Source organism: Schistocerca piceifrons, chromosome 1, assembly GCF_021461385.2.
Source record: "Schistocerca piceifrons isolate TAMUIC-IGC-003096 chromosome 1, iqSchPice1.1, whole genome shotgun sequence".
NCBI lineage: Eukaryota > Metazoa > Arthropoda > Insecta > Orthoptera > Acrididae > Schistocerca > Schistocerca piceifrons.
The window spans coordinates 877,578,726-877,593,285 of NC_060138.1; the positions used below are offsets into that span (position 1 = coordinate 877,578,726).

The window sequence follows — 14,560 nt, forward strand, 5'->3', positions numbered from 1 at the left end:
CTAAAGCCACTAAAATACACAGGGAAGTTTGTTTATTCAGTTTGTTAAGTTTTCTGTCGATATCAGAGATATTTTAGGCTGTAAAGTTTATTTTAAACTCATCCAAATTTTGTAAACATTAGTCATTGAAAATGACATTTCGGGGGAAAATTATGTGAATAAACTGGCCGACATTTATGATTTCCTTGAAAATGCAAGTGATTTTACTGACATAGAACATAGTAAAGTATTATTTAACAATTTTAAAAGTGAAAGTGATAGCAGTATTTCGGAAAATAAATTTAGGTATCTTAATTCATCACAGGAAATGAGAAGATATTGAATTCTGAAAGGGAAACACCTCTAGTCATTCATTTGGAAAAACTAAAAAATACTAAAGATGACTGCTGGTTGAGAATTATGCCTTCAGAGAAATATTTTGTAAATTTAGGTTTCATTCAGAAAAATGTGGGGTTTCAACTTGCCTAAAAAGAGCGAATGTTTTAAATCATTTTTTCTTCCAGACTTGCGGTAAATTATGTTTTGCATGGAATTTGCAATGAAATTAATACATGGAATGATAAATCTTGGATTAAAAATGTATGAATTTACTTAGTTAACCTAGTTTTAAGTTTCTTTAACTGCTAATAAGAATCAAAACAATCAAAATCTAAAAATGTTCATAAATTCCCAATTTTTGGGAATCTTCCGAGGCCAAAGAAATATTCCCGGCAATATTCCCATTTTATAAGTTCCCACCCACTGGGAATATACCTAGCCCACATCACTAGGGGTAAAGTAACAAGTGCCTGGTACATTACATAGCCTGTTATCCCAATGCTACTGCCATTTCTTCAACAGTAAGGTGATGTGCTTTTTTCAGCAGGACAATGCACATCAACATATTGCTGCTGTGACTGAATGTGCTCTTTGTGATGTACAGCTAATGCCCTGACCAGCTAGATCACCAGATCGCTTTCCAAATGAACATGTGTGGGGCACATCAGGTGGGAACTTGTTTTTCAGGGCCTGCAAGAACCATTGCCAAACTGCAACATAGGGAGGAAGGTGCTTGGGACAATCTACCACAGGATACCATTCGGCACCTTTATGATGTTTTGCATGTGAGACCACACGGCTGGGTTGCTGCCAGAAGAAGCACTGTGTACTGATGGTGCTGCTTAGCCACCCTTTACTGTGACATGTTTTATGTGGTCTGAATTTGTTACCATATACTCTTACAGTGATGAACTACCCGCCAGCTCCTCAATTGTCAATAAAATGACGTTGTCCATGATGGTCTTGCATTTTTTTCCGGCAGTGTATTTCATTAAAAAAATTAGAAAATCTGTTCCTCAGAAATTTTGTTGGGGCAGTAACTGACATAAATTTTGGTTTCATTTATTATTATGGAAGTAAACAATAGTGGAAAAATTATGGAATCAATGAACATATTGATTAGTAAAATGTTTCTGTGGTAGCTCTGGAGGTGAAAAATGTTGGAAGAACAGAATTACAAACTTTCTTCTATTTGCTTCAGATTATTCAGTTTTTAGTTTATGTTTTTGTGGTTATGATATTTGATTGTTTCTGCTGAACATTGGATAAATTGTCAATAGGGTCACTTTATACATCTGCTACCAACTTCATATTTCCACATGTTTGGGAAAATTCTCAAACATTACTCTTCTAAGATTGCACCCGGCCAGAAGTGTGTAACATTCTTTCTCTTGTGTGATGTTTGAAATATTAACATTTGTGTAACTCATTTTATTTTCCAAATAAATTTTGATCTTGAATAATTGGCACATCTCTAACTTTGCTGTCTCTCTGTCAAAATTTTCTGACAGTGGCATTACAAACCACCAAGTTCTCTAACCCTCTTACATTAGGTAGGTTCAAAAATAGGCAATTATGGATGAAATCTGGTTAAATACCTGCTGTGCCACTTTATTCACTTCAATTATTTATGAATCCATTCATGTATCTCAGATTGGACAGTCAGCCTATGTTTCTATTCAACACATGCTGAATTGTATTCCCCAGATTTATAGTGAATATTTTCCAAGATAAATTATCTACAGGAACAAAACATTTTGCACTCAACTAATCAGTGAGCGGTAGTAGAGAATGTAGGCCATTAGTGGTCTCTACAATGTGAAAACGTGGGTGGCAACTGGTGCCTGGTGTCTTGAGTGGGAGGTCCGTGGAATTCCTTGGAGTGTTCGATATTCAGAAACTGGCAGCCTCCAATAACTAGGTAGCAAAAATATTTTGGAATGAAACTGCTATATTTGACGTGCCAAAAAGTGAAGTAAACTGTTGTTGCTTTATTATAGTCGCGTATTTTTAGCATACAAACAGAAAAAACATTTCAGAGTAAATTACCTCGAACACTGGAAAAGTCTCAGTGTTTTTTAATGCAGTAGTGTCTACACTACTAGCATGTACAGCAGTGGTTTGTTTGAGCAGTAGAGAACTTCCTCCTGAAGCCTACATTGTTGGTAACTTGTGCAAATTATCAGCATCAGACTTAGAATTCAGAATGCAGTCGTGTTTATTCTCATGTTAGATTGGCTTGTATTAATTACTGTGTGTTACTCTGCTGTAGCATCAGTTTCATTTAGCTGATTAATAATGTTAATGAAAGAAGATAAAGTAGTAATAATGAAGTATCATAGGATAATAATTCAGTTAAAATGACTGTCCATCACCAGGTAAACAAAACTGTACAATTCCACTTTCATTTTCTGTTTCCACTTGTAGGTGTATAGGTACAAATTTAGTGAGACTAACCACTTAACTACCATATAGGATCACCATAACTCGAGTAGAATATCACTCTGAAGTAATTGTATCATAAAATTACTTATCATGTTAGAGATTCTCCTAGATGTGGTAGCACTATTCTTCTGGATAGATTAACTATCTAAAGCAGTGAGTTATTTCTGGAAACACACCATATGTTGTATGATAGACAAAGACAATTGAAACATTCTACTGTGTTTTCCTACTTGATGGGTAGAACTTGGTATTGGCTTTGGGAGGCTGGACTCCAAAGCAAACATACTGTCATCTATGATAAATATAAATTCTATCAGTTAGTGCTTATCAAGGACAGTGTCATGTTTATGTTTGACTTGTGAAATATTTTCCAATGTACTATATCACTTCTTTCCCCAGAAAAATGATCATCGAGTAAAAGTATTCAGGCCATGAAGTGACTATTTTGATCCCAAATATATATGCATGAGTCATCTGACAGTGGCACTGTGACTGTGACATTTTTGGCCTTGATGCTTGCATGCAACTTGGAATGCTTAACAGGACAGTAGATTTTAATGCTATTCATTATACTCATATTACGATCCCGTCAGTGTGATAACTGTATCCTAAGGGATTCATCTGTTTCCAACAGGATCAGTCTCCACTATGTATCAGTGGTGGTACAGTAGTGCTTCTTTATTGGCCTACCCTTGCACCAGACTTCAACTCAATGAAATTGTCTGGGTAGAGATGAAATGGTCCATGTGAGAAAATGGGTCTGACCCAATGGCAAGAGCTTGTGATAACCTTTGGACCATTCACCCTAGTTGCCTGTTGGAGGTGGCAGACAGTGAGAGATTTTTTACATATCTTGTAAACTCCTTTATAGACTGAAGGTGGACATTGAAATCAGACGTCTTTGGGCTAGTTGTTAAGTGGTGAAGAAGTGACATGCTGTGGCCTTTTGACTTCCAAAACTATCTTATTGAAAACCGTGAGATTTACATTCATTTTATTTTTTATTTTCTGTAGGTTAAACAAATTAATACAGCAGTAATGTGGCCCTGTTGCATAGTGGATAAGTGTCAGGTTACCAATCCAAAGGTCCAGGGTTCACACACTATTCAGTCTTTCAGATTTCTTTTCATTCACTTATTGCTTTTTCAGCTCTGACAGTGATTTATGTATTTGAAAAATACTGAGCTGCACAATGATTCAGAGTCCACATTAAACTTTAAGCAGGATTCAAACCAAATCCTGCTGTCACACGGTTAATTTCCAGCCTGTCGACTATGCCACCAAATGATTATATTAATTACAGGGGCATTTGGATGTTCTTTACCACTTTTCTGCATTTGATACCATAAGAACGTCATTGGTTTTGCTAGTGTGTAACCCTATGAATGACACAGTACTATTTTATTGTGTGTTTGACTGTATGCTGAGAGTCAAGAAGGTGTTACTCCTTCAATTACACTCACAATTAGAAGAGTTCTTTACTTTTATGAGCAGTACTTTATAGCCTCTAATGTGATGGCACCTGTGTAACTTGGTTGGTAGTTAAAATTTCAGTTCTGATACCCCCCCTCACCTCCCCCCCCCCCCCCCCCCCCTCTCCTCACCATCTTTTATATCAGTTTGCATTTAAAGATAATAAACAATATCTCATATTTAATAGGAAATCATGCTGAGTTTTCTTTTTATAAATGTGTTTTTTCTTTTGTTTTCTGTTATATCTGAAATTTACTTTCTTGTAGATCTGTTGGAGGTATATGGTGTCTGTCAGAGGGTGAAGCATGCCTTTAAACTTACATCTGCTGAATCAAAGAAGCTGGAATCTCTGTTTTGTGAAGTTGACCAAGTTTGGGATGGTCTTCATGTATATTATTACAAGGCTGATATCTCGGTAAGAAATTATTATTCCATACATGAAATAATCTTTTTTGTGTGAATCACGTGACATTAAAAAGCTTGCACATTGCTATTAATAAATTCTGTATACCTGTTGTAAATCTTATTGTGGAATAAGAATATGTTTTCCCACACTGTTTTGCCACATGTTGACGGCAAATCACCAAGTAATAAGCCTTCCCTCATCCCTAACTATAGTCTTCAAAGACAGGTACTGACATTCAAACCTGATGGTCGAACAGATTTTCTTTGACACTCTTCTCATGCCTCTAATTCTCTACCTGTGTACATTAGGTAAAATCCTCTTTATTACTCAGTACCTGAAGTGAAACAACAAACCATGTATTCCACAAAAATTTTGACATGTTCTCACAAAAATCTTACCTAATCATTCCAAAATTTTTTGCTAACCCCATCTATGATACATCCTGGTCTGCTTTATGTCACTTGTGCTCCCAACCCTTTGCCCTAAAGGTCATATCTGTGTGAAAGACCCAGACACAAGATATGCTGCATGCATCAGTATAGCACATCACAGTCTAGTCGTGACAGTGGTATACAATACAGCATCTGAGAATAACATCATTTTGTGTGCAATTTTGCTTCAATCAGTGTGCAGTTTGTGGGCTTAACCACCATCCAGTTTCTACAATGCCAAATAGTGAACAAAAGCCAGTCTGACCACCTGTTTGCAGAATATTCTGGTGAGCACAAAATGATCAATTTCAGTGGATGCCTGTACATCACAAACCATCACTTGAAACCTTTTCTTAAGAGTGACTGAATGTTAATTATTCTCCAAAAATCAGCAGCAACTGAAAATCCTCTAAAACTCAAGTGATGATTTAATTGTAATAAAATAATCAGTGTTGATCACAAAAGAGTTGTTTTATTTGTGGTCACCAGTTTCATTCTTGAAAGACCATCTGCAGACCATAGAGAATCACTATTAGTAACCCACATAGACTCTTGGTGGGACTGTAGTGTATGCCAGAAGGCACAGTTGTCAACTGCTCATTCCCTTCCCGCATACACTACAGCTCCATTCAGTGTCTGCAATTTGTTAAAATTAAATTTTGATCAGTGTTTTTTTCCCAAATATGTTACCAAAAATTATTAATAACTTAATGATATTTGAATAAAAGTAGCCTTATAAGATATATAAATCATAAAGATGATTCTTTCTTCCAATGTGGATTTGTGAATTATTCTTACGACTTCAATTCAGGAATAATTTAATCATTCAAAGAATATTTCTCTAATTTCATTATACAGTTACGTGAGAAATAGGTTATTTTTGAGAATTTTCAGGTGCTTAATAAAACTATATCTTCATAAATTACCAGCGTGAGTGTTTTGGATGTGTAACTTATTTCACAGCTAATCAGTGTTTGTGGTTCACAGCTATGGCAAAGAATATGTCACCCCTGAATTTCGTTGTATATCAACACAAGGAAATGTGCATTTTTGAGATTTTTCAGAAACTACCATTGTTGTTTAAGTGGAAACGTGTTGTTATTTTAGCACCGCTGAAAATAGAAACAAATACTTAATCAGTGCCGTTTGTAACATTGTGAAAGGTTAAGTACATACAGAGGAATTTGTAACGTAAAGTTGATGCTTGAAACCTCAGACTTTGTCATGTGTTGTGGCTCTGAGCACTATGGGACTTAACATCTTACGTCATCAGTCCCCTAGAACTTAGAACTACTTAAACCATACTAACCTAAGGACATCACACACATCCATGCCCGAGGCAGGATTCGAACCTGCGACCGTAGCAGTCCCGCGGTTCTGGACTTCAGCGCCTAGAACCGCATGGCCACCGCGGCCGGCTGTCATGTGTTGTAACAACCAATATCTCTAGGGGTATGTTTACGATGACTATGATGTTTACTAGTTTGGTTGTCTCTGTGTCTGCATGTAGCGCTTGCTGAATTAGTCCTTGTACTCAGAATAACTGTAGTACATTGTGTTACTGGATGTCTGTGAGAGTGTACTGTACCCAAGTAAGAACAGAAGTACACATAGTATAAATATGAGAAGTTCGCCGGCCGCGGTGGCTGTGTGGTTCTAGGCGCGTCAGTCCGGAACCGCGTGACTGCTACGGTCGCAGGTTCGAATCCTGCCTCGGGCATGGATATGTGTGATGTGCTTAGGTTAGTTAGGTTTAAGTAGTTCTAAGTTCTAGGGGACTGATGACCTCAGATGTTAAGTCCCATAGTGCTCAGAGCCATTTTGTGAGAAGTTCGCAAGTACAACAGTGTGTACAGTGTTGTAAGAACTGTCAAAATGGTTTATTCTAACTCTGAAAAGGCAGAGATGATACTCATCTATGGCGAGTGTAGACAAAATTCAGCTGCAGCCTGCAGGTTGTGTGCAGAAAGGTGCCCGGACAGAGATCATCCAATGTGCCACGTGTTTGAAAACATTTACAAACAATTTTATGCAACAGGTATGGTCATAACATGCAAACGGGTCCATAACAAACCTATCACAGGAGAAGCAGGTGCAGTTGGTGTGTTAGCTGCTGTTTCCATGAACCCACACGAGGCAGTGCAATGAGTCAAAGTAGTGTAATGTGCATACTTCATCATCACAAATTTCACCCATATCATGTGTTGCTGTATCAGCAATTACATGGAGATGACTTTAATAATTGAGTGAATTTCTCTCAGTGTGCATTAACAGAAAATGCATTGCAGTTTTACCTGTTTACCAATGAAGCAGATTTTACAAACCACAGTGCAGTGAATTTGTGAAACATGCATTACTGGTCCGTGGACAATACTCGCCACCTTCAGTAGGTAGAGCGAGAGTGACTGTGGAATGTAAATGTGTGGTGCAGAGTAATTGTCAACCATCTCATTGGTCCTCACTTCATTGAAGGCACCCAAACATTTGCAAAACACATCAAGTTTCTACAAAATGATGCTAACATTGTTAGAAAATGTCCCACTGGAAACGCGTAGATGTATGTGGTATCAACATGATGGTGCTCCTGCACATTCTGCAATTAACACCAGGCTGACCCTTGACACAATGTTCACCGGACATTTCATAGGATGTGGCGGATGCATAAGTTGGCCAGCCCGTTCTCCTGATCTTACACTTTTAGACTTCTTTTTGTGGGGTATGTTAAAGGAGAATGTGTACCGTGATGTGCCTACAGCCCCAGAGAATATGAAACATTGTATTTAGGCAGCCTGTGGCAACATTACACCAGATGTACTGTGTTATGTAAGACAATCATTACGCGGTAGATGACAAATGTGTGCAGCAAATGATGGGCACCACTTTGAACATTTATTGGCCTGAAATATCAGGACACACTCTTTTACATTCTGTAGTTGAAAACAGAAAACAAATTTGTAAGTTTAACTAAATTCTTCTGTTAATGTACATTTTCTTGTAACAAATCACTGCCCTACAGTACTCCTCAGAGAAAAATACCAATAAAAATGTTAGCATGTGGACTTAACGTTCTGTTCAAATCTCTTCTGTATCTACATTGCATCACTGTTCCTTTTTTATCCCAAATTAACTGGATTCTCTCCAATATACATGACTGAACTGCTGAGGAGTTAATCAAGTGTCAACTTTGTGTTACAAATTACTCTGGATGTAATTAGCATTTTACAATGTAAGAAACGGAATCAATTAAGTATTTTTTTCTATTTTCAGTTGTGCTAAAAATTATAACACATTTCCCTTTAAAAAACATAAGTATGTGTTGAAAGTCATTTCTCAACGCATTACTCAATGGTTTGTATTAACCAATAACACCAGCCCCGCTCCTCACTTTCCGTTTGCGGTATTGGTTAGTCCATGTTTGTTGTGGTGTGGCGGGTGTTTCCAGTGGTAATGTTAGGTGACAGGTCCAATTGACTGTTGTACAAAGTTTTTAGTTTTTCTTGTGCATTGTATTAGCCTGTATGTAATGAAAATGAAAATATCTGTTCCACTACAGGTCCATCGGGAACTGCCATCTTTAGATTTCGCTGATAATCCTGTTTGTGGTATATGTCTCACAGCCATGGAGGGAGGGAGTGGCAATACAAGTGCTCTTGAATATGGAGGTCAGCTCTACCATGCAGCATGTGCCAATCTATGGGTCAATTGTGTGGAGTGTAGTTTGCCCTGCTTGGCAAACTCATTGCTGTGAACACACAATGCCCTGAGATGTTTAAAGGCATCAGTATTATTTATGTTTAATGAAAATAGTTTCTGTTTTGTTAAAAGCTGTACTTAACCTATTGTGATTGTTTACTTTATTTTGTGAAATGTGCAGCCATGTATAATTTCACATAAATTTGTGAGTTGACGCCACATATCTGCAAAGACTTTTTCACCTAGTCATGTAGACAATATACTGTGATGAGTTATAATAATCAGGTTCTGGAGACAATATATTATCATAGTAATTCCTCTTATAAGGGAGTGCAGCATATGAATGAAGTGAGTACTCAGTGCTGTTTTTGTATTCTGGAGGAATGTGGCACATGGTACTATTATGCCAAAAATGAGTAATCTTCACTGTAGATAGGTGATTTAATTTCTGACTAGAAGAAGGTGAAAGGTCAGTTTGAGATTCAGTGAAATTGTTGATAGTTTCTGAAATATTTATTTTTGTAGTGTTAGTGCTAATTATTGGCTCTAAAAATTCATCAGCTGTTATCACTTTTAGGTGTGACTATTCATGAAAGGAGAATGAACCTTCCATAATTTTGCTCTGTTCATCTGCTATTCTTAGGAGTCATCACAAATTAACTGTCCTCAGAAACTGATGGTGCAGTGATGAAAACTTTACTTTTCACATCAACAAACAGTAAAATCATGTGATCAATTTCTTATCTCTCAAAGTTGTATCTGCATTTTTTCCCTTCTCAATTAAATCATTGTATCTATTTATTTTATGAATGATGGTAACATTTGCAAGTTGTGTAGATGTCTAGTGCAACATAAATTGATTTCGTTAAAGATATGTTGTTGGTAAGGAAAATATGAGTACGAAGAACATGATTTTTGGTGTTCATTATATTAAAGAAAGCTTATCAGAAAGACTTATTAGTTTTTGAAAGTCAGCTACACAGAGTTTCTCAAAAGTACCTCCAGGGTTTCAGTAGCTGGCGTTGTGGAAACTACAAAACATACAGATAATAGATACACATCAGTGGATAGAGCATCTCTCCAAGTTCTTAACTCACATTACAGGTGCTCAATATAGGCATCATTTTTGATACAACAAATAGCAATGTGAGTGAAATGGCACGTGCAAGCAATTAATTGAAGTTGCTACTGCCCAGGAAGGCATGACGACAGCAGCCCACTTCAGAAATCCGTTCGTGGTGTTGCCTCCGTACAGGTGCAGACTAATTCAGTGTGACAATATGGAGCCCATGATTTGTATTCATGTTCTGACAAAGCTACCGTTAGTGGCTCTGCAATCACACCTCAGCACATATTATGAATTTAAATTTGCAGAGAGGCTCTATCCACTGGTGTGTGTTTATTTTCAGTATGTCTTGTAGTTTCCCACACAGCCATTTTCTGTAGCCCTGGAGGTGCTTAAGAATAACCCTGTATCATAAAGATCATTTATGAATTTTGTAACATTCAAATTCGAATAAAAAGTTTTGAACTGCGATGCTCAGATTAAAGTTTTGAATCTTTGATGCGCAGATTAATCATATGAATTTGTGCTGCATTTGAAACATGTAGGATTCGATTGCAATGTTGTTGAAATTTACTTCAGTTTTGTTGTTGTTCACATTAGTGATAAATTTCATCATACAATTATTCACAGTAAGAGATTTATGGATTTGAGTTCATGTTGTATGTGTCATGTAGAATACAACACATCATTATTTCTATCTGTCGCTGTCAGATCATATAACTGTGTTTCTTGGGTCTCACTTTTTTGCAACAAGTTCTGCTTTTACTGTCTACAGAGATGCAAACTGTCTCTATGGGAATTGTGAATTTCTTTTACAGCAAATTGTGTATACAAATTTATTCATACATATGCATGAAGTAATAAGTCACACATTTTATAACACTATAAAAAAGCAACACATTCAACAGTAGACTCACCAAATGAAGCTAAAGTAAATAGAAGTGGTAAACGGAAGAGGCCAGTGTAAATAATAAAATTATGGACACTGAACAAATGAAAGAATATATTTTTTCATCTCTTTGATGAGATTTGTGTATTTAATGCAAATGATCGAATCTCATTTTATAGATTTGCAGTTTGTATCAAGAGAAGCCCAAGGTTGAAGTGGAAAGAGCTCAGTCAGGTTACTTGAAGAAACACTGCAGTCATTTTCCCAATTACGTAACTGCTTTTGCTTTCCCCAAATACAGAATTACTTTTGTAGCATTTCTCTCCAGTTTCATGAGTGCCCTAGCTACTGTATTCAGTTATATCTGAAGAGGACATATTTAACTTTCAAAGAGTTTCATTTTAGTGAATAACTGACTCAGTTTTGGAAATTTTTGATGCAATTTTTTTTCCTGGTTTAAATTAGTAGTTTAATTCATTGAAGCCATTTTTTTGACTCTGACATGACAATACTAGGTATATTGCTTATGGTTTTTTTTAATGTTTTCTGTACTACCATTCCAAGTTGTTGCTTCACTTAAACTGTCTTGACTGAAAACGTGGCATAACTGCTGGTTCATGGGTCTGAAAAAAATCCTCAGGTAGAATGAAATGCACCACCAGTATTCAAACTTTTTGCTTTGAAATGTGAATCATTATATTAAATGTTACTCCATTTAGACAGAATTGCTGTGCGCCCAAAATACATCAGTTCTTACAATTAATTTGTAATTGTTTCTTCTGTCTCTTTTATGTTAGCTATGAGATTTACTTAGTACTTCCCAGAACAGACTTTGTATTTGCTGTAATATTAAAATAGTTGGACAACCTTTAGCAAAAGACTTCATGATTATTTTTGCAGTTGAATTATTGTTTAGTCATGCATATGAGTAATGTTTTTCTTTCTTTGGTGCATTTGTTAGAAAGAAATGCTTAAGCAGTCAACTGTGATGCTTTTCCTTCAGATAGTATTTTGGCGTCCCTAAACTTTGAAAGGTTTTTGAAAAGAGGCAAATATGTTGCTTTTATTTCATGCCACTTATAATTTCAGAATAGTTAAACATCAATTTTTTTCACCGACACACAGTGAAAGCTTTCACACAGAAAAACTTAAACAGAAAAGAAAAAGAGTTAAAATTGACAAGTTAGTGGTCTTAGTGCTAACTAAAGCTGACAGCACCAACTCTTCACAGTACTGCCCCCATAACACACTTCGCTGCAACCCTGCAATCTTATCAGTGCTCAGATGATGTCACAACCTGATCATTGCACTATTGCATATAAATATGATTCAGCTCAATAAGCTAGTTTAGGTTTGAAGATATAAACTGTGTCTTTATAGCCAAATATCTCCAGCATAAGAAGAATAAATGCTAGGCACAGGAACATGCTGTAGGCTCAGCGTAATTCCTATACGACAAAAGTTGCCAAAAATTCCTATTTTTGTTTTCATCTAATTCATATTACTATGTTGTGATCCTGGAAGACTGTAAAACTTGCTGCCAGGTTCCCCCCTCCCCACCACCAGATTCACTTATATACACATTTCAGTCTCAGTACAGAGGAAAAGGATTGCAGTTTAATGCCCTACAAATAATGAGGTGGAGTTTCAGGTCACTTGGTGGAGGGAATTTTTTGTCATCTTGCTGAAGGAACCAATCTGGCATTCACCTAAAATGACTTAGAGTAAACACAAAAACATAACTCAGAATGACTAGATGGGGGTTTGTATACCTCTTGTCCCACCAGTGAATTGTCTCACCCAGTGTGTTCTCTCACCTGACTTTTTGCAATTAAAATGCCTGAATTATGTGAATGCAGTGTAGTGGTTTCTTTCAGAAGATAATCAGTGTTCATTATACTTTTGAGTTGAGTTTTAACAACCTCTTCCCTTCAATATAAACTGCAGACCTACTATCGCCATTAAGTGAAGGTATGAAAATATGTGGTCATAACCATCTTGAGGAACCCTCTCTGTTCCCACCTGAAATTTGGTGTAACATGTTGATGTTGTGCCATGAAGTAAGATGCGCCCCCCCCCCCCCCCCCCAGACACATTTTAATTACACATCTTTAGGAATGGATACGCTAGGCAAATGAAAGAAAGGAATGTGTTTTCCAATTGCACCATAATTTGTTCACTGTGGGAAGTGAACTTATATGTGGTAGGAAAATAAAATCTACATTTGATTTTCCTGATACAACACTTTGTTATGATGTGGAATGTATCAGTTTAATGAAAGGTTTCTTTACATAATATAATTCAGTTTTTTGATTAATTTTTTAATAATTGTAAAAGTACTAATTTATATCTAAAAATTCATCTATGAGTAGGAGGAGTTGTCATTCATAAACTCTTTTAATTTGTTTCTAAATGCTGATTGGTAATCTGTCAGACTTCGGTAACGATCAAAGACTTTTGTGGCAGCATAATTCACCCCTTTCTGAGACAGAGTTAGATTTAACCCAGAGTGGTGAACATCAGCCTTTTTCCTAGTGTTGTAGCTATGCATATTGCTATTGGTTTTGAATTGGGATGTGTTATGAATAACAAATTTCATAAGTGAATAAATATGCTGTGAATATCCTTAGTTCCTTAAATAAATGTGTGCAATGTGATCTTGGGTGGGCTCAAGCTATTATTCTGATTATGTGCTTTGTGTGATGAATACTTTTTCCCCATAATGATGAATTACCCCAAAACATGATGCCAAATAAAAGCAGTGAATGAAAATAGCCATAGTAAGCTTGTTTACATTTATTTTTATTACCAAAATTTGTGATGACCATAAATCATCAATAGCTGAACTCTGCTGTTTCAGCAGATCATCAGTGTGTTTCTTCCGATTCAATCTCTCATCACTGCACACACCCTAAAATTTTGAATATTTTGCCTGAGGTACAGTCTTCTGTACAGAGTCTGCATTTATTAATGGAGTTTTGCCGTTTATTGTACAGAACTATATATATTGTGTTTTATCATATTTAGTGAGAGTTTGCTCACAGAGAACCACTTAATAATTTTCTGAAAGACATTATTTACAATTTCCTCACCTCATTCTTGTGTGTTGGGTGTGATTACTGTAGTCATATCATCAGTAAAAAGAAGTTGCTTCGGATCTTAGTGAATATAAAGTGGCAAGTCATTAATATATATGAAGAATAATAAGGGACATGAGACTGAATACTGTGGGATACCATTCTTGTTACATCTCCAGTCTGAGGTTTCTGCTGATTTTTGGACATTATGTGAATTGTTTATATTGATGTTCTGCACTCTTCCAGTTAAATATGAATTAAACCATTTGTTCACTGTCCCACTCATACCACAAGCTTATCTAGCAGAATTCTTTGACTTACACAATCAAAAGCCTTTGAGAGACCACAAAAAAGAACCCTTATGGCAATGTTCAGTTATTTAGAGCATTTAATATTTGATCAGTCAAGACATATAATACATGCTACATTAAAGCATTTTACATTGCAAAACCTTTCTGAAAACCAAACTGACATTTTCTTAGTACTTTATTTTTACGAACAAGTGAAGCTACTCTTAAATACATTACTTTTTCAAGAATTTAGGATAAAGCTTTCAGAAGTGAGATTGGGTGGTAGGTGTTGGTATCAGGCATAGTCCCCTTTTTATGCAATGGTTTAACAATAGCACATCTAAGTCTATCAGGAAAAGCACCCTGTTTCAGTGAGCTGTTACATTTGTGGCTGGGAATCCTACTTATCTGTTGGGACCAATCTTTTACAACTCTTTTGGAAATACCATCAATTCCATGCGAGTTTCTACTT

At 36.3% G+C, this 14,560-nt stretch overlaps 1 protein-coding gene across 1 annotated transcript in view; it reads left to right on the plus strand.

Moving 5' to 3' along the window:
* The window catches only part of LOC124776169 (synergin gamma-like), a 162,799-nt gene extending 152,490 nt beyond the window's left edge, over window positions 1-10,309 (plus strand). Inside the window, 2 exon segments of the mRNA XM_047251010.1 lie at window positions 4,503-4,651; window positions 8,627-10,309. Of these exon segments, the coding sequence (XP_047106966.1) occupies window positions 4,503-4,651; window positions 8,627-8,821 (344 nt within the window). The 3' untranslated portion in view covers window positions 8,822-10,309.
* The last annotated feature ends 4,251 nt before the right edge of the window (window positions 10,310-14,560 follow it).